At 43.0% G+C, this 20883-nt stretch overlaps 1 protein-coding gene across 1 annotated transcript; it reads right to left on the reverse strand.

Moving 5' to 3' along the window:
• Positions 1 to 5478: 5478 nt before the first annotated feature.
• Positions 5479 to 19433, reverse strand: LOC117519429 (protein brambleberry-like). Its single transcript, XM_034180776.1, has 6 exons — positions 19253 to 19433; positions 18948 to 19165; positions 13168 to 13284; positions 12967 to 13080; positions 6036 to 6082; positions 5479 to 5589 (listed from the first exon to the last, which is right to left on the reverse strand). The coding sequence occupies exons 2-6, from the start codon at positions 19135 to 19137 to the stop codon at positions 5479 to 5481; spliced, it is 579 nt and encodes a 192-aa protein (XP_034036667.1). The 5' UTR covers positions 19138 to 19165; positions 19253 to 19433.
• Positions 19434 to 20883: the final 1450 nt, after the last annotated feature.

The raw sequence follows: 20883 nt of genomic DNA on the forward strand, positions 1-20883 counted from the left end.
TTTTTGTTATGGTTTTTTTCTTCATAAGTTTGTAAGGTCCTGTGACTTATACTCCAGTGTGACTTATACACACACACACACACACACAAAAATCACACTTTTGTCATGAATACATGGGTGGATTATCCATTGGGAGTACAGGGATCTTTCCTGGTGGGCTGATCAATAATGGGCTGCCCGTTTTTTTTTTTTACTGCGCCTTGCCATGGTAATTCTCTCAACCCACGGTCAGAGACATGCACACACCCACAGAGCTCAGCTGCAGCCTGCAGATACAGCATAGGCCTAGTGACTTGTCCGTCAAAAGAATATCATGACCCAGTTATGGCCCTATGATAGGCTACAGAGGTCCGGGTGTTCCACCCACACATGTTCTAGACCCCTCTTGTCCAATCAAATTTAATGATGAGCAATCATGATGTGAGAGAGAGAGAGAGAGAGAGAGAGAGAGAGAGAGAGAGAGAGAGAGAGAGAGAGAGAGAGAGAGAGAGAGAGAGACAATACAGTAGAATGGAAAAAACAAAGTGAGTCACAAACAAGATAAAATGGAAAGGTGGTGCAGAAAAACTGAGGGAAAAGAAAAAACAGCTCTTGTGACTGATGCTGCTATGTGCAGAAAATTTCAGAGATGTTTGCCGTGGGGGCCGGCCTGGCAGGGGCGCCTGCGGGTCAGCAGGTAGTGTCGGAGTTGGACAGTGTCAGTGAGGCTTCCACTGCCATGGAGGTGGTACAGGAGCAGGAAGAGATTGGTGGTGGTGGTGGTGGTGGTGATGATACCAGATGTATGCCAGCATGGTGTGGATAAACACATTTTCACCTATGGGTCTAAGAGATTTATGTCTCCATAAAGTTCAAATCAAACCGGTAATGTGCTCACCTCATAGAAAACTCTGCATAGTGTGGCATGTTACAACTAAATCTAGTGATCTGAAGTATTGGAAACAATACCATATTCATATCCTGATTAACTGATGAGTTGTGTTTATTAACGACCACTTACTGTAATTTCTGGACTATAGAGTGCACCTGAATATAATCCGCACCCACCAATTTTAAAAAGAAATTCTACATAAATAGGCTGTCTATAAGTCACAGGTCTCCACATTGTAACATGAGATATTTACACAGAAAGATGTTAGAAAGATTTTTTAAGTTTTAATTAAATAATGTACCATAAATGCCTCTTTTCTGATGAGCATGTCATCCAGCATGCACGCACGGTGTTGCGCGGCATCTCCACAGTGGAGAACTGAAAACGTGCGGAAAACATGCAAACTCCATACTGACTGGACCAGGTTGGAAGCGAACCTGGAACTTTCTGGCTGTGAGGCAACAGTGCTAACCACTAATCCACTGTGCCGCCCTGATTAATGAAATATTTTGTGATGCATTCGTAAAAAGATTTGTAACAGGTTTGGAAGCCGCACAACAAGGAGCCGCGCCCTGGCTCTGTCTTTACGGTACCCCACCCCGGCAGATGTCCCGTTCCATCCCCACGTCCTGGACGTCTGTCTGCTGTAGCCATGTTTAAATCTTATTTGGAAGTTTGGTCTTTTTATTTTTATACGTTATCATAAATGTTGCTGCTGCGGGATGAGGTGCATGAAGGTTTGTCAGGTTTAAACTGTAACACCTGGACCCTGAATAAATATAAAAATCAGTCCATGTGTGCATCATGTCTCCTTTCCTTCCTCAGGTTTTGTCTTTTGGTTCCTCCTGCGACTCTGGAGGAGATCTTGACCCGGATCAGTTTTTTCCAGCACCATCTGCAGGACGCCAAAGAATGAATCCTGGTTTGGAGCGAGACCGACACCACGTTTTAATTTCTCCTTTATCATGTTTTTATTAACAGGAACAAATCTCTTAATTCATCAATATTCCTGCAGTTCTTCTTCTTTGTCTTTTGGCTGTTCCCGTTAGGGGTCGCCATAGCAGATCAAATACTACTTTACCAATATTTAAAAATCTTACTTTGTAAAATTTGATGGCTCCACCCACTTTTTTCCAAATTTTGTTGTTTTAAATAACATTTTCTTAATTATTCTTTTCATGCCTTCAAGTCTGCTTTAACAAATGTCAAAATTTCAGCCCAGTCTCACATTTTTTTTTTGTGCTCCCGTCATGAAATTATTCAAATTTTTGTGACTTTTTTTTTTAGCTCACTATTACTAACCCTACTCCTAGCCTCAACCCTAACCTTAACCATAACCTAGCCCTACTCCTTCACCTAACCCTAACTCCCCCCGAACCCCCTCCACTGCACTTTTAATTACATGTAGCCATCACGGTATGAATTAGAATGAATTTGCGCTGCCAATGACGAAAATTTGGCACTTTTTGTGACAATATGACGAACCAGTAGATTAATGTATATTTTGTGCTGCTGAATCACAACATTCTGTATGACTGGGTTGCAAAATTTCATGAATGTTTTATAAAAATCTTTTCTGTTGATGGAATGTCCTCATTCATGATATTTGAAAATAAATATTTTAAAATGTCCTGATTCTGCCTCTTTGTCCATATCAGGTCCAAAATTTATTTTCACAAATCATTAAAAACAAAATCAACTTGAAAATTTTCATCCCTGTTTTTTTCTCTCCAGGATAAATTAAAATGCTGATATTTGAGGCCACGTCCATCTTTCTATATCATTCTTAGTTTACAAACAGTGCAAAGATAATAATGTAGAAAACGTTAATCTATTCATCGTTTTCTTTAACGGGGACACGTTTTAGGTCACAAAACAATAATGTTACTTTAATCCTGTTTTTGTTTTCTGGAACAAAATCTATGAACTATCTCATGACAAATTCTTGTTGACTGTACTTTATTATGTATATAATACGTCAGAATTATATCAGGACGTCAGAATTTTCTGATTGCTCTTGTAAAGGTTCTTGGATCAATTCCCAGACTTGTCCAGAGAGAACTAGCTGTGAAATTGTTGGCTTCTATTATTTGTAATTTATATATACTCCAAGAACATATGGCCTCTGAAAGTATTAATTTCTAAAAAAAAATCTGAAACCCTTTGAATTAAAACTAAAGGTTTACACTACACAATCATCTTGTTTGGTTAATTTCAACTCCTTTTTTTTTTAAATACGTACCACCCCCCCCCCCCCCCCCCCCCCCCCCCAAAAAGAAAAGAAAACTGACCAAATACTTTTGGACCTCACTGTAGGAGTATCCTCACCCAGTTGTCCAGAGTAGTCATTCTAAATATCTCTTATAGACAGTGTGACCTGTAACTTTAATTTTTAGCAGATTTTTCTCAATAAGACGTCATGACATCGTTATTATTTCAGCTTTAGACAGTTTTAGTGCAAATTATTGGTTGAGCTACTTGGATTAATAAATGGAATAGTTTTGATTGTGTTGAATGCTTGGTCTCCAAAGTAAAGGTCAAATAAGGTCAACGTCCATTGGATTCTATGACATGTGATATATGTTACCCCGTAACATGATAACTAAGCATGACATGGTCCAAACTATTCCTTTTTAAAACCCCATTAACTCAACTCATAATTTGCATGATTTTTTACCAAAATTGGAGCAAATTTAACTTTTGACCCCTGTACAAACTGAAGCTGACTTTTGTCACCATTTTTGCTGTTTTACCTCATAACTCCTGATCATTCAGTCACAGATAGTCCAAACTATGCCTTTTTTGAAATCTTTACGATCAGACAAATAATGTGTAGTTTCAAAATCATTGAGCATTTTTAATTTTGAACCCTGTGTAATTCTTCAATTGACCCCTACCTGGCCCGCCTTTTGAAAGTCAAGTGGCCAGTCAATTTTTTTCAAAAGAATAAGACTAAGGAGTATTGTGCCAACTTTGGTGCTTGTATCACCATTTGCACGATTTTGCTCTAAATATTCTCTTATAGGTGCTGCATAGTTTGGCCTGACGGGGCTTTTACTTTGTTGTCAAGGCTCCTGAGAGGAGGTGCAGACTTTAATTTTCGGTTTTTTTACATTTTTTCTCCAGCCTTTGCCCATTTTTGACCGGACTGTGACCGATCTGATCCGACCTATGTGGATGTTTCACGTGACCTATAGACTAAAGTACAAAACATAAAAGAAAATAAAAAAACAGCTGAGGTCTGCTGTGCTTCCATGTGACAGGTCTGGGTTCGAATAAGTGATCTGAGCTCGCAGGCCGTTAGCCGCCTGCTCTTTGCAGAACGATGCACCGCAGATGTAATAATTCGAGTGTGGAGGACCGGAAACGCCCCTCAGGACAACAACTGCAGTGACGTCACCTGTCTCAGGTGTGCGTGTGGCTGCATGACACGGACTCCTTCATGTCGACAACAACAGAGATGAGTTCTGTTGAAGAGGTGAATCCCACCATGAGGGGGATCAGATCCACGACCTACGAGGAGCTGTGGACTCTGGCCGCACGCGCACACCAGGTGAGTCCCGCTGCGCGCCGCGCCCGGTGCTGTCAAATCGACAGGCTCTACTTTTATTCTCACTTACATAAAGAGTTAACAGTAGATGAGTTAAACACAAAGCACGTTTAACACTCCTTAATACCCACAAGTTCAACCGCAGGTATCCACACGCTGCTTTTGTCCGTGGGGATCCACGGGCCTCTAGATTGGGTCGTGTTTATCAAATAGGGTAGCTGACATTTTTCAAGAGTAGTAATAAATTGTGCAAAGTTTCTATAATGAGTTGGAATGGTGTTTGAGTCCAGAATGTTTTTAGAAACCTTAGACATTTAACAAGAACTCAACCCTTTTTATTTTCTGTGACTTATGTAATTTTTTAATATGTTAATTTACTGTCTTAATGTATTTAGAAATTGTTTAGGTTCTTGTTATCATACTTATGCAGATCTGACTTTACGCGCAGTGGAGACCCCAAACAATAATGGGAGCAGCTGAACTGACAACATCATCATAATTATAATTATTTTATTAGTATTATGATTGGAATTGTATAGGACGCGAGCAACGACGACTAAAAGGACTCTCTTGAAACCGCGTTGTTTATTATTATTATATTTTATTCTTTTATACTTTTCAAGCCCCAATTTTGGCCCTTTGCAAAGTCGTTCAACCGGATCCAAATTTGATATTTTTTGGGGGTCGCACACATGCTTGCAGCAAAATGGTGAAATGGCGCCCCCTACAAATTTTTAAAAGACTCTCCCCATTGGGGATTTTTTTTGTCGTAGCCTCACAAAATTTTGGTACACATTTACCATGCTGGGACGCACAAAAAAGTCTCTTAAAGTCCTGGTGAAATGTTGACAGGAAGTCGGCCATTTTGATTTGACGTTTCAATTTTGAGGTAATTTTTGCCATTTTTGGCCATTTCCACTACTTATATTTGAACAAACTTGTCTAGCAATTTCATCCAATTGTCTTCAAATTTGGTACACATCATCATGACCCCATTGCTGATCAAAAGTTATCAAAAGAATTTCTGTAGGTCAAAAGGCGTGGCTGCTAGGGTTCATCAAACTTTGGTGCGCGTTTCAGAGCCCGCCGTTTCACTTCGAACAGCTGTCACGCCCACATATTTCATCATAGATTCTTCATACTTGCTGGACATGATGAGGGCTCCGCCCTGAACATATACATGAACAGAACACATAACAGCAATGTACACATGAACAACTTCAACAGCTAACATATCACCTGCATCAACAGTGGGAGGTCCTGACATTGCCTCTTACCTCAGGGTACTAACGCTGCAAAATGGTAACAGACCAAGAAACATGACATGAAATACAGTCATGTAGTTATTCATGTTGGCCGCAAATGATGTTAAGATGAAGCAGTCAGAAATTACAAAAATTAATATAGAGAGGACTTGTGACCTTGGCTAGAAGGTCATGTCAGCATCGATTAATAGTTTCTGGGTCCCCTCCCAGGGTGGTGACGAGGTTTTTAGCAGGCTGTTATCATTAAATAAGTGGCTGGCACAGTTTTGTACACAATACAGTTTTGGTTTGTCGATAACTGGCTTCGGTCTGGGGCCAGCGTGATCTGTTGATGCCAAATGGCTTTCACCCTACTAGAGAGGGAGCTGCCATCTTGTCCGCGATATAGATAGGGCTCTGCAGGGAGAGTAACATACAGCAAGTCACGAGAATATGGGATGAATGTGTGTGTGGGATCCACTAGTTATTTAGCGGGGGAATTTAGTGAAAGTGTTTTTTTTTGGGAGGGAGATTTATCAGATTGAGACTGGGGCCTGCTCCTGTAGACGTGTTCGTAGAATTTACAGGGGTATATGTTTTTCAAATTTAGTACCTATTACTACATTGGATGACACTGGAGTCGAGGATGGCCTGCAGGTTGTTCCTGCTGTATTAAATATTTCATGTCTGACGCCTGCGATCCGTGTGAACTGTGTCAGGCCTAAACCTATTTTTAGATATCTTAGAAATGTTATTTTGGAACCACCCATAAACCCAAATAGTCTAATTGTCAACTCTGCCAAGGTCCTTAGTTTGGGTCTTATAAATGTTAGGTCATTGTCTTCAAAATCTGTGTTGATCAATGATTTAATTGTGGATCAACATTTGGATATGATTGGTTTGTGTGAAACCTGGCTTAAACCTACAGTTGTTCTTCCCCTGAATGAAGCGTGCCCACCGGCATACACAATTAGTCATGTTTCCCATGGTATGAAGCAGGGCGGGGGTATTGCTTTTATTTATAAGTCTAGGTTTACGTTCGTAACTGTTGGGGGTCACAGGTATGGATCGTTTGACCATCTGATTCTCTGCTCTGCCCATGATGTTACATATTGTTTGGGGCAGAAGTATGGACATCAGTCATGTTATTTTGTCATTGTTTATAAGCCCGTGGCCCATATTCTGAATTCCTGGATGAATTTGGTGAGTTTATTTCTAACTTGTCAACTAATGCTGATAATATCTTGATTATGGGTGATTTTAACATTCATATGAATCGGCCCTCTGATCCCCTCTGTAAATCATTTATGGAGATCGTAGATGCATTGGGATTTCAGCAGTGTATTCAGGGCTCAACACATATTAGTGGTAATACCCTGGATTTGGTTTTGGTACATGGTGTTGCTGTCATGAACATTGGTATATTGCCCCTTGCATCGGTGGCCTCTGACCATTCACTTATTAAGTTTACATTTACATTACCGCGTTTAGTGGAGCAACAACCTAGCCTATTACTGCGGTGATGCATTAAACCTTCAATTAGGACTGAACTTGAAGCCATGCCTGGTCTTTTAGCTTCAACTTTGCAGAATGCTCAATCAGTGGACAGTCTGGTGGATGGTTTGAATTTGGTACTCAAAACTACACTTGATGAGATTGCTCCTCCTTTATAAAGGCCTTGCCTTCCCAAAGTGCAGTCGCCTTGGTTTAATGGTTACTTGCGGGACCTCAGGCAGAAGGCTAGAGGTCTGGAATGGAAGTGGCGTAGCTCTAAATTAGAGGTGTTCCACTCTGCATGGCATGATGCAGTTGCAGAGTATAAGCATGCACTATGGAGTACAAAGCGGCTTACTATTTGGATTTGATCAATAAAAATAATCACAACTCAAAATTTTTGTTTGATACTGAAGCATTTCTTATCCATGGTCGGTCACCTGTTAGTCCTTCTCCGTTTATAGCTCAAGACTTCTTGGAGTACTTTGAGAAGAAAATAAAAGACATTAGATTGAGCATATCTAAAAATGCTTTGGCTCAATCTCTGCACCCTGCTGTGGAGGTGGGCATTAATAATGAGGTGACACCTCAATTTACAGAATTTGATACTATTTCACTAGACACGCTAGCAAAGCTCGTGACGTCTACAAAAGCACAACCTGCCTATTTGATCCTATTCCAACAAAATTGTTTAAGGACCTGTGGCCCGTTCTTGGGCCGACTATGCTGGAAATTGTTCATCTTTCATTAAGCTCTGGTTCTGTTCCTGGGTGTTTTAAATCTGCAGTGATTAAACCATTGCTTAAGAAATCTGGTCTTGACCCTGGTGTATTGAGTAATTACAGGCCGATATCAAATCTGTCATTTGTTCTAAAATTCTGGAAAAAGTGGTCTCACGGCAGCTTGTAGACCATCTTACTGAGAATGATCTTTTTAGCCACTTCAGTCTCCTTTTAGAAAACATCACTCCACAGAGACAGCACTTATCAGAGTGGTGAATGATCTTCTGTGTGCAATGGATTCGGACACCACAATGGTTTTAGTGCTCTTGGATCTTAGTGCTGTATTTGATACTGTGGATCATCGTGTTTTACTTGATAGGCTGGAAAATTACTTTGGGATTACTGGAAGTGTTCTTGCTTGGCTGATGTCATACTTGTCCAGTCATTCTTATGGTGTTGTGTATAATAGCACTACTTCTGGCCTTGGTAAAATTAAATTTGGGGTTCCACAGGGGTCTGTGTTAAGCCCCCTTCACACCGGGGCTGCTCCCAGTTGCTCCCTATTGCGCCATGACGACGCCGAAAAACCACGCTGTTTGGAGTTAATTGCAGGTTAATTACTGTGTCGGCTTGCGCCCGATGACGTCTCGTTGCACTGCTGAGTTTTGCTGCCAGGTGCTGCCAATTGCTCCCCCTCACTCTAAACTTTAAATAGCCTCATTTTCTGCCTCTCATCCAGTCTGTTTTCGGAACACAGTACACACACCTCACTGCCCTTGGAAGTAGTGAACTGTTTTTGCAGAAACAGATCATGTCATTTTATAGTCCTCATGTAAAAGCTGCACTTCTGCAGCATCTGAATGCCCTGAGAGCAATAGTTGATGCCGTGGCAGAATCAGAGCGCTTGAGAGAAGAAGAGGAACACAGAAGGAGGCAAAAAAAAAAAAAAACTGCAGCAGCCTCCAGCGGGATAAAAGTTCCAAAACAATACAGTCCAGCGGGACAAAAATCTGACAAAAATCAATAACGGTGTACTACACGCACAATCCAATGTTTATATACAGCTGAACAATGCAGCAATGTGCAATCACGAAATGGCACCGAGTAGCGCGGTCTTTCGAGGATGTGGCTTCGAGTCACGCCGGGTAACGCCTCTTTGCCCCCGCTTGCGCTGGAACCACTTCCTTTCTGCGTCGAGCAGAGGACACCAAAAAAATTAAACAGGTTTAATTTTTCGGCGCCCGACTTGCTTCCTCCTTTGCGCCGAGCTGCATCGTCTCGGCACCGAGTTGCTTCCACGCGGCGTCGCACGGCGCAACTGGGAGCAACCGGGAGCAGCCCCGGTGTGAAATGGGCTTTAGGCCCCTTGTGTTATGTGGGCTGCCTGAAGAGGAGGTACTGCTGGCCAACGCCAGAGGGCGCCCTGCCTGTAGTCGGGTTTCAGGCACCAGAGGGCGCAGTCACCACCCAGGAGCCAGGACTACCAGCTGTCAGAAATCATCTCATCACCATCCCATCCCATGTAAGACTGGAGGAGACACCACATCTCTGCTGAGATATCAGTTTACCACTCAGGTAAAACTCTCAGTCGTGTCTGTGCTGAACGCACGTATCATTGTCTTTTGAAAACCTTTGCAGGAGTACCAGTTATCTTCAGTCAGCTGGGAGCTGGGTTTTGGACGTAGAAGAGTGACAGACTTCACTCCTCTTTCCAAACCAGAGAAGTAACAGTTGGTCTCTGCACGTTTCTGTGTTTTTGTGTCGGAGGTGGAGATTCTCCCACAAAAGGAACTGAACTGAATTGCTGATTGTTCTGCTGGGTGTGCACACACCCACCATTAACCTGTCTTCTGTTCCTGCCAGCAGTACCAGATCTGACAGCTGAAGTAGAGGCCACCTGGGGACTCGGGACTTGGTGGCTTCGGTTTGCTGCAGGTCTTCGTTGGCAGCAGAACCTTGTGGGCCCCGGCTCTTCTCTGGATAGGCGTCTCCTACCCTCGGACCTGCCCACACGTCACCTGTTGATTTTTGTAATTGACTGTCTAAAAATAGTATTCGACCTGTTGTGCACATTTGCCACAATAAATTGTATTTATTTGACTACCCATTGACCGTTCATTTGCGCCCCCTGTTGTGGGTCCGTGTCATTACACTTCCCCAACACCTTGCTTTTCTCACTTTATATAGCGCCCCTTGGGCATATTCTGCAGCATTACGGGATTGCCTTTCATTGTTATGCTGATGATACTCAATTGTACATGCCGGTAACTGCTGGTAATCTTGCCCATATAAAAGCCTTGGAAAATTGCCTTATATTTGTGAGAAGTTGGTTGTCTAGTAATTTCCTACTCTTGAATTCTGATAAGACTGAAATGATGGTTCTTGGTCCAGCCAGACATCGGCATTATTTTGACCAGTTGGCGCTTAATTTTGGTTCGTGTGTTGTGCATCATACGGACAAAGTGAGGAATCTTGGAGTACTTTTCGATCCTACATTGTCTTTTGGCCCCCACATTAGAGACATTACGAGGACTGCCTTCTTTCATCTGCAAAATGTGGTGAGGATTCGTCCCATGCTGTCTATGACTGATGCTGAGACTTTGATACATGCTTTTATTTCTTCCACACTGGATTATTGTAATGCCTTATTTTCTGGCCTGCCGCAGTCTAGCATTCGAGGACTTCAATTGGTACAGAATGCTGCTGCCAGACTTTTGACACAAAGTAGAAGGTTTGACCACATTACTCCCATTATGGCATCCCTTCATTGGCTACCGGTTTCTGCCAGATCGGATTTTAAAGTTTTATTGTTGGTTTATAAAATTGTTCATGGACTGGCACCTTCCTACCTGGCGGACTTGGTTAAGCCCTACGTACCTGCGAGGCTCTTGCGTTCGCAGGGTGCAGGGCTTCTGTGTGTTCCGAAGATGAACAAGACGTCTGTGGGGTATAGAGCCTTCTCCTACTGTGGTCCGACTCTTTGGAATGATCTACCTGCTGTTATTTGGCAGTCTGACACGGTGGAGACTTTTAAATCAAGACTGCAGACCCACTTTTTTAGACTGTCTTATCATTAATTTAATCTGTTTGTGTTTGCTTTGTAATTTATTTTTATTCTACTGTGTTTTATCTTTTTATTGTGCTTTTCTTGCTTTTAATTTTGATTTTCGATTAATTTGTGTTGTTGTGAATTGTGTGAAGCGCCTTGGGGCGACTTTGTCGTGAGTTGGCACTATATAAATTAATAAATTGAATTGAAATTGAATTGAAATTGAGGAGACTTCAGCAGGTTCTGTGCTGTGTTCTTCTGGTCAATCCAAACCTTGCTTACATTAACTGTCATTTAGTTTCTATATAAAATTATCTTTTACTTTTAGCTGAGGAGCTCAATCTCAACTCCCTCAAATTCTTGGTTTAAATTATAACTAAGTCTCTGGTTATTTGGTCTTGACCACAACACTGTTTCATTACATTTTAATCTACTTTATAATTAACCCTCCCAACAGAGATGACTAACACAGTTCCACTTGAGTATTAGTTTAACTGTACTTGATCCCAAATACCATCAATACCCCTGACAGATGATGACGGAAACTAAACACCACTATATGACTACAGATATACGAGGTCTGTTAGAAAAGTATCCGACCTTTTTATTTTTTGCAAAAACCTGATGGATTTGAATCACGTGTGCTTGCATGAGCCAATCTTGAACCTTCGTGCGCATGCGTGATTTTTTTCACACCTGTCGATTGCATCATTTGCTGGTAATCAGCCTTTGTGTGAGGACATGTGCAGTGATCTCATCAGATTTTCATTGCAAGGAAAATGGCGGAATGACTGGAGCAGCGCTACTGCATCAAATTTTGCCAGAAACTGGGCGACAGCCAGTTGGAAACCATTCGGAAGATTCAGACGGCTTTCGGTGACGATGCTATGGGCATCACACAGATTAAGGAGCGGTACAACCGGTTTAAAGACGTCTGCACAACGGTGGAGAACGAGCCACGCTCCTGTCGGCCATCAACACGCTGAAATGACCAGATCATTTCCAAAGTGAACACTGTGGTGATTTGGGACCGTCGTGTGACTAGCCGAGAAATGCAGTCAGACGGCGATAAAACAGCCATGAGATGGAGTCTGACATTGAATTGTCTGCTATCGGTGTGCATGTGAACTGGGCCAAGTTAACAATTACATGCAATCTGTATGAAATAATATGGTGAATGTCTGAGACAAACAGATGAACAATGCAAGTTTTGCCTTTTGTTGCAGTGCCTATACAGCCCTGCACTAGTCTGGCAGGTGGTCCAGGATGTACCCTGCCTCTCTCCCTATAACTGCTTGAATATACTTGATGGAGATTTTATGAGTTGTTACCATTTATTTAATTAATCATTGCCTGCTTACATGATATTCAATGTAATCAAAAGTAGTCTGAGTTAAGTTTCTGCTTCTTGTGAAATGAACTGTATCAACTATCTGTTATCTGTGTGATGTGGGAGTGAAACCAGCCACAAGACTGAAAGAATATGTGTCTTAGCTGACTTGTTAAAGGATTCTACATTTATTATTGTCGGAATTATATTCTTTTATACTTCATTTACTCATTCAATCATAATAATTATGTACCCATTCATATATGCTGCATTTAAGCTAAATGATTGCTCAGCCACAGTGATGAACTAAAGGTTGTTTCAGGACTCTGTTGACATCGAAACTTAACTGCTTACTCCCTTCTTGAAAGAAACGAGCATGTTTCACAGGAAACCGTAACTCACAAGCAACCGTTCACCCCTCCCTTCCCCAAACACAATGTACCCTAATGCTACGTTGTAGTGTTTATGATTTTTTTTCTTTTCCAATAAAAGAGCAAGCGCCGGGGGGGGCGGAGAAGAGCAGGAGAAGCAAGGTTGGTCTTAGGTTTGTACGCTCTCTCCGAAGCTTCTCCCCTTTGCGCAAAGCTCACAAAAGAGATCTCTGTCTAATGTTGTCTCTTTTTATGTGATTGTGCTTTGAGAAACTGTTTTGCAGGATACGATCTCAGGCACAGTTTAAGTGCCAGGTCCAGTTAGGGCAACGGACCTGACAGTAACGCAACTCCCAGCGTGCTGTTCATGCGCTCCAGCTTCCTCATCAGGTCAGCACAGTACTGCATGGTCTGGTCTTGGTACTGCAGGAACTCGGACATGCTGTGGTCTGATCGCACACACACACACCACTGACACAAGCTATAGGTTAAATAGCGCTTTGATCGATTTACAGTTGTGATGCACTAGTGATTACCAATTCTCTGGTAGATGTCCTGAGCTTGGTGTCGGACGTCAGCGAGGTCTTTGACGATGGCGCTGTGGCTGTCCTGCACCTCCGAGCTGTGGATCTGTAGATGCTCACTCACATTTTCTGCAAGAGTAGGCACAGAAGACACCCATCCTTATATTTCCTGGAACGAGTCCGGGTCTGTGTTGATTTAACAGCTGATTGACCCTCTACCCACCTACACTCCTCAGGAATGTTCCCAGACAAGACCGGATACACAATCCCTCCACAGTGTGTATCTACAGTGTATCTACAGGGAACTAGACAGACTCCACAAACTGACAGAGGGAGGTTTCCTAAGATACTCAATTGGCTCCTGGCACAAACCAGAACTTCTACTTTGAGTTCTTTCTGGGATGTTGGAACTCAATCGGCCTTGAAGATTGGGTCCAACCACCAGACAAAGACACCTCATTTTGGTTAATGAGAGTTAATAGGCTCCTGGACGACTGGGAGCTTCACAGTCTTGTCTGTGACTGAAACAACTTCCACGATTTGGGTCAAGTCAAATATGGGAGGATGTGCTGGTACCGCGTGTCAGTGGCCAGTTCCACACTATGGAACTAGAGCCTCAACAATTTGCATTTTTGGGGGCTGGTAAGATACAGACTTGAGTTAAGAAAATTATAATTGTGATACAGATATATAAAAATGGTTTATTTCTCAGTAACTCTTACAAAATATAAGTGAAAAATGCTAAACATATTAAATTTATACAGACATACAGCCATCTGGGAATGTATTATACCATCCTGTGTTCCTGATATGGAGCAAAATACATATTGCTGCCCTCATTTGGATTGGTAGTTGCCATGGTGCATCGCTCATATTTGCATAAAACTGACTTCTCAGCTATTTTGGCCCCACCTAGCTGGCGGCTTGGCAACCAATTGTCTCTTGTTGCTGTAAAACACCCACTCTTACTGACAATGAACGGAAGCTGGTTGTTTTGCCCGTCTCTTGTAGCTAACGTCACCAAGGGGTGAAGGGGTCCCAGCCATGCTTGACAGCATTGCAGTGCCACTGGATTACCCTCTACTGGACAAACGACACAGTGACACCATTTCCAACAGCCAGTGTTTCTGTACATTGTTTATTCTGTAAAATAGAAAATTTTATATTGGCAAAAATAACGTCAATATTGATATTTTTACAAAAGGCTCATCAGCCAACCCATATATTGGCTGAGCTCTACATAACCATCTTGGGTTTGCTGACAAAACCACCGGTGCTATTGCCCAACAGGGTGCCGATGGAAATTGGGCTACTGCTGGGCGTAGATGACGGAGAAGAGGAGGAAAACGTTGCCACAAACAGCGGGAGATGAAGAAAACTAGAAGGGTGGAAATGAGAGTGGGGACTTTGAATGTTGGTAGTATGACTGGTAAAGGGAAAGAGCTGGCTGATATGATGGAGAGGAGAAAGGTAGACATATTGTGTGTGCAAGAGACCAAGTGGAAGGGAAGTAAGAGCAGGAGCATCGGCGGTGGGTACAAGTTGTACCATGGTGAGGACAGGAAGAGAAATGGTGTTGGGGTCATTTTAAAGGAAGAGTATGTTAAAAGTGTGTTGGAGGTTAAGTGTGAAGTTGGAAATTGAAGGGGTGATGATGAATATCATCAGTGCATATGCCCCACAGGTAGGTTGTGAGATGATTTCTGGGGTGATGATGAATATCATCAGTGCATATGCCCCACAGGTAGGTTGTGAGATGATTTCTGGAGTGTGTTAGATGAGGCGGTGGAGAGTGTGCCCAAGCATGAAAGAGTGGTGATAGGAGCAGACTTCAATGGGCATGTTGGTGAAGGGAACAGAGGTGATGAGGAAGTAATGGGTAGATATGGTATCAAGGATAGGAATGGGGAAGGACAGATGGTAGTTGATTTTGCAAAAAGGATGGAAATGGCTGTGGTGAATACCTACTTTAAGAAAAGGGAGGAGCACAGGGTAACATATAAGAGTGGAGGAAGGTGCACACAGGTGGACTACATTCTTTATAGGAGATGAAAGCTAAAAGAAATCAGAGACTGTAAGGTGGTAGCAGGAGAGAGTGTCACTAGACAGCATAGGATGGTTGTTTGTAGGATGACTTTAGAGGTAAAGAAGAAGAAGAAGAGTGAGAGCTCAACAAAGGATCAGATGGTGGAAGCTGAAGGAGGAAGACTGTTGGTGTGAAATTTAGCGAGCAGTGTGAGAGAAGCACTGGTTGGAGGGGAAGAAATTTTGGACCAACTGGAAAAGTACTGCAGATGTGGTGAGGGAGACAGCTAGGACAGTACTGGGTATGACATCTGGACAGTGGAAGGAAGACAAGGAGACTTGGTGGTGGAATGAAGAGGTCCAGGAAAGCATAAGGAGAAAGAGTTGGCGAAAAGGTTTTGGGATAGTCGGAGATACTGAAGAACAGTAGACAGGAGTACAAGGAGATGCGGCAAAGGCGAGAAGAGAAGTGGCAAAAGCAAAGGAAAAGGCTGGATGATGTGGTGAGAGTACGAGGGCTGTCAATAAAGTATAGGTCCTTTTTATTTTTTTCAAAAACTATATGGATTTCATTCATATGTTTTTACGTCAGACATGCTTGAACCCTCGTGCACATGCGTGAATTTTTCCACGCCTGTCGGTGACGTCATTCGCCTGTGAGCACTCCTTGTGGGAGGAGTCGTCCAGCCCCTCGTCAGAATTCCTTTGTCTGAGAAGTTGCTGAGAGACTGGCGCTTTGTTTGATCAAAATTTTTCTAAACCTGTGAGACACATCGAAGTGGACACGGTTCGAAAAATTAAGCTGGTTTTCGGTAAAAATTTTAACGGCTGATGAGAAATTTTGAGGTGATACTGTCGCTTTAAGGACTTCCCACGGAGCGAGACGTCGTGCAGCGCTCTCAGGTGCCGTCGTCAACCTGTTTCAAGCTGAAAACCTCCACATTCAGTCTCTATTGATCCAGGACGTCGTGAGAGAACAGAGAAGTTTCAGAAGAAGTCGGTTTCAGCATTTTATCCGGATATTCCACTGTTAAGGAGATTTTTTTAATGAAAGACGTGCGGACGGGTCCACGCGTCGGGACGCAGCCGGCGCGGTGCGGTGGCACAGGAAAAACACCTCCGTGTTGATAACCATTTGTAAAATCCAGGCGGCTTTTGATGGCTTTCAGTGGAGTGAGTATATGAGAAATTGTTTAACAGCTGGACATGTTCCAACTTGTCCTTAAGGCTTCCAACGGAGGTGTTTTTCCTGTGGCGGAGCATTGCGGCGGCTGCGAGCCGACGCTGCAATCCGCCCGCATGTCTTTCATTAAAAAAATCTCCTTTAACAGTGGAATATCCGGATAAAATGCTGAAACCAACTTCTTCTGAAACTTCTCTGTTCTTTCACGACATCCTGGATCAATAGAGCCTGAAATGTGAAGGTTTTCAGCTTGAAACAGGCTGACGACGGTGCCTGAGAGCGCTGCACGACATCTCGCTCCGTGGGAAGTCCTTAAAGCGACAGTATCACCTCAAAATCTCTCATCAGCCGTTAACATTTTCACCGAAACCAGCTTAATTTTTCGAACCGTGTCCACTTCTATGTGCCTCACAGGTTTAGAAAAAATTTTGATCAAACAAAGCGCCAGTCTCTCAGCAACTTCTCAGACAAAGGAATTCCGACGAGGGGCTGGACGACTCCTCCCACAAGGAGTGCTCACAGGCGAATGACGTCACCAACAGGCGTGGAAAAACTCACACATGTGCACAAGGGTTCAAGCATGTCTGACGTAAAAATATATGAATGAAATCCATATAGTTTTTGAAAAAAATAAAAAGGACCTATACTTTATTGACAGACCTCGTAAATCAGGAAGTACAAGAGATTAGCAAGGAAGAAGTGAGGGCTGCTATGAAGAGGATGAAGAGTGGAAAGGCAGTTGGTCCAGATGACATTCCAGTGGAGGCATGGAAATGTCTAGGAGAGATGGCAGTAGAGTTTCTAACCAGATTGTTTAATAAAATCTTGGAAAGTGAGAGGATGTCTGAGGAGTGGAGACGAAGTGTGCTGGTTCCTATTTTCAAGAACAAGGGTGATGTGCAGAGCTGCAGTAACTACAGAGGCATAAAGCTGATCAGCCACAGCATGAAGTTATGGGGAAAGAGTAGTAGAAGCTAGGCTTAGAAAACAGGTGAAGATCTGTGAGCAGCAATATGGTTTCATGCCGAGAAAGAGCACTACAGATGCAATGTTTGCTCTGAGAATACTGTTGGAAAAGTACAGAGAAGGACAGAAAGAGTTACATTGTGTGTTTGTGGACTTAGAAAAAGCTTATGATAGGGTGCCAAGAGAAGAGTTGTGGCATTGTATGAGGAAGTCTGGAGTGGCGGAGAAGTATGTTAGGGTAGTGCAGGACATGTACAAAACAGTGTGACAGCGGTGAGATGCGCAGTCGAATGACAGACTCATTCAAGGTGGAGGTGGGATTACACCAAGGATCAGCTCTGAGTCCTTTCTTGTTTGCAGTGGTGATGGACAGGTTGACAGATGAGATCAGACAGGAGTCCCCATGGACTATGATGTTTGCAGATGACATTGTGATCTGTAGTGAGAGTAGATAGCAAGTTGAGTCTAGTCTGGAGAAGTGGAGATATGCTTTGGAGAGAAGGGGAATGAAGTCAGTAGAAGCAAGACTGAGTCTGTGTGTGTGAATGAGAGGGGAGCCCAGTGGGAATAGTGCAGTTACAAGGAGTAGAAGTGGTGAAAGTAGATGAGTTTAAATATTTGGGGTCAACTGTTCAAAGTAATGGAGAGTGTGGTAGAGAGGTGAAGAAGAGAGTGCAGGCAGGGTGGAGTGGGTGGAGAAAGGTGGCAGGAGTGATTTGTGACCGAAGAATATCAGCAAGAGTGAAGGGGAAAGTTTACAAAACAGTAGTGAGACCAGCTATGTTGTATGGTTTAGAGACAGTGGCACTAACAAAAAGACAGGAGGCAGAGCTGAAGATGTTGAGATTCTCTTTGGGAGTGACAAGAATGGACAAGATTAGGAATGAACATATCAGAGGGACAGCTCAGGTGGGATAGTTTGGAGACAAAGTCAGAGAGGCGAGATTGCGATGGTTTGGACATGTGCAGAGGAGGGACCCAGGGTATATAGGGAGAAGGATGCTGAGGATGGAGCCACCAGGCAGGAGGAGAAGAGGGAGACCAAAGAGGAGGTTCATGGATGTGCTGAGAGAGGACATGCAGGTGGCTGGTGTGACAGAGGAAGATACAGAGGACAGGGTGAGATGGAAACGATTGATCTGCTGTGGCGACCCCTAACGGGAACAGCATAAAGACAAAGAAGAAGAAGGTCTGCTGACAAAAGCTTGAGCTCGCCATCAACCTCTCGTTCCACATTTCCCCTCATTTGTGATTAAGACCACAAGCTCCTTAAATTACTTCACTTGAGGAGCCAACCGACTTCAGATTTAAAGAGGGGCACCACCAGTTTCCAGGAGACTACCACAAAGTGATCCTCATCCAAAGTGCTTCACTGAACTGTGCACCTGCGGGTTTGTTGTGAGAACCAACAGAACCAGATCATATATATATAAAGTTTGAGGAATGCCCTGAAGATCACAACAACAGACATGCCATCACTCGCCGGATCCTGTCCATACCTGGTGGAGTCCTGAGAACATTTTACTCCTCCTCATCATCATCATCATCATCACAGAAGGACCAAATAGTTTCTAACAAGGAACCAGACACCCCACAATGATGATAAGAAAGTTCTCACCCATTTTCTTTGTGATGTCCTGAATGAGCTCTCCTACCAGCTGCTGTCCAGAGGCAATGAGGGCCTTCTCCTGGCCCAGGTGCTCCAAATTGGCCTTCAGTGAACTATCCATGAGCTCCCTCAAACAGTTTTCCCTGCTGGGTCTGCAGGGCACTGTGCCCCGCAAGCAGCTTGTCCACGGAGTCTGCATTTAGTTCTCTCAGCTCCTGCTGCCCTTCCTGTCACAAACCACCACGACCACAGCCAAGTCAGGACTTTGGGTCCTGAGGACACATGTGAAAGTGCAGATGAAGATCAAACCCTACCTTCAGCTCCTTCATTGCATCCAGCTGGCTGGCTGCTGTGGAGATCAGAGTGTTGACCGTGTGCTCGGCGCGACGCCGGAAGAGCTGCTGGCGGGCAGCGTAGCACACAGAGCGCGCCCTGTTGCTAACGATGTGGTACGCGTTCCACGTGTCGGAGTCCATATCTGTTGTGCACTCTTTAATAGTCCGGAAAAAAGTCAAATAACTAATGACGGCAGCCAACAGCTGTTTCAGTTTACCAAAATTTAGCAGATTTGGAGTTTACCACAAATTATACGGGACACTGTTACATCAACGCAGCGTGTGCGAGACTAACAACTAGCCGCTTTAAAGCATTAACCACATTTAGCATATCCACTAATACTACGGCACTTCCCACTAGTCCTAGTACTAAGGAGAGCATGTTGAAGTTGTTTTTATATTCATGGTCGGCTATATGTTGCACTAAAGTAGGTGAAGTAATGTTAAACAAGTGAGACAATTCAAAAAACCCATTTAATTATGGTCAATTACCGTTACTTGTTGATTTTTAATTCAACAGATTTAAAGACAACAGTACAATTAACGGTGATTAATGGTGTGTGTCAACAGAATGAGGTTTTATTTTTGTAAATTGAACAAAACGGGATCTGGTTTGTTCACTATTTAAAAGTACTACATTTATTTGTGAACTTTAAAACTCAGTTTGGGGTTGTAATATACACCATCAAATAATATACAGACGTTCGGACCCGTGGACCACATTGACGTAACAATGCCCGCTCTAACTTTAGAACTCAAATTTCCATTTCGTCAGTACATGGGTAGGTCCTCCGACCTTCGACCTCTGCCTGGCAGTTCAGCAAGGTCACGCCAAGCCTGTTAGCTGACATGCCAGGAGCAAAATGGATAGATTTTTTTTTTGTGTGTAAATCTACCAGTGAGAAGACAGAGTTTGGGGCAACCAAAAAAGAAGAGGAGGGTCTTGGTTTGCTCCTCTCCACAGTGCATCCCCGCATCAGCCGGCTGTGAGTGTCAAGGACCCAGACTCACTGCTCGCATAGAGGTGAGACTATGTATACAAGTTTAATTCATATTATTTATTACCTCTGCGAAGGAGGTTATGTTTTCGATTGTGTTTGTTTGTCTGTCTGTCAGCAGGATAACTCAAAAAGTTTTGAACGGACTTTGATGAAATTTTGTGGAGTGGTTGGAAATGACAAGAGGAACAAGTGATTAAATTTTAGTGGTGATCTGGATCACAATCAGGATCCCGATGCTAACGCATTAGCATGTCTATGGCTTTTCAGTGTTAAAAGTTAGCATTAAGCAGTTGCAGCTGTCATCACGTTCGGGTGCATTTGTTTTCAAATTGTAATATTTCTTAAATTTATTTTTGTTTATATATTAATAATCTAATGATTATTATGTACAATTTTAGAGAAAGAGACAAAAAGAAATAGATCACTGTGCCAAGGAGGGAATCTCTTTAGGGTCAGTGACCCTATGGCCTTGTTTAGAGAAGTGTTTCAAATGTTAAAAAAATTCATATATTTGCAGTTTAGTTGAATAATAAATTTAATTTTGTCTCTTATTTGTTTTTGTCTATAAGCACATGCAATATCAATATCAGTGCTCAGATGACAGTAGCT

The sequence above is a fragment of the Thalassophryne amazonica genome, chromosome 10 (genome assembly GCF_902500255.1).
Source record: "Thalassophryne amazonica chromosome 10, fThaAma1.1, whole genome shotgun sequence".
NCBI lineage: Eukaryota > Metazoa > Chordata > Actinopteri > Batrachoidiformes > Batrachoididae > Thalassophryne > Thalassophryne amazonica.

Excerpts from the sequence above, each read along its gene's own strand:
- LOC117519429 (XM_034180776.1), bottom strand. The coding sequence starts at position 19,137 with ATGCAGACTCCGTGGACAAGCTGCTTGCGGGGCACAGTGCCCTGCAGA. Across the intron at positions 13,081-13,167 it reads GGACATCTACCAGAGAATTG|ACCACAGCATGTCCGAGTTC; the intron begins GTAATCACTAGT and ends GTGTGCGATCAG. Across the intron at positions 5,590-6,035 it reads GCAGCTCCCTCTCTAGTAGG|GGCGGAGCCCTCATCATGTC; the intron begins GTGAAAGCCATT and ends GTATATGTTCAG.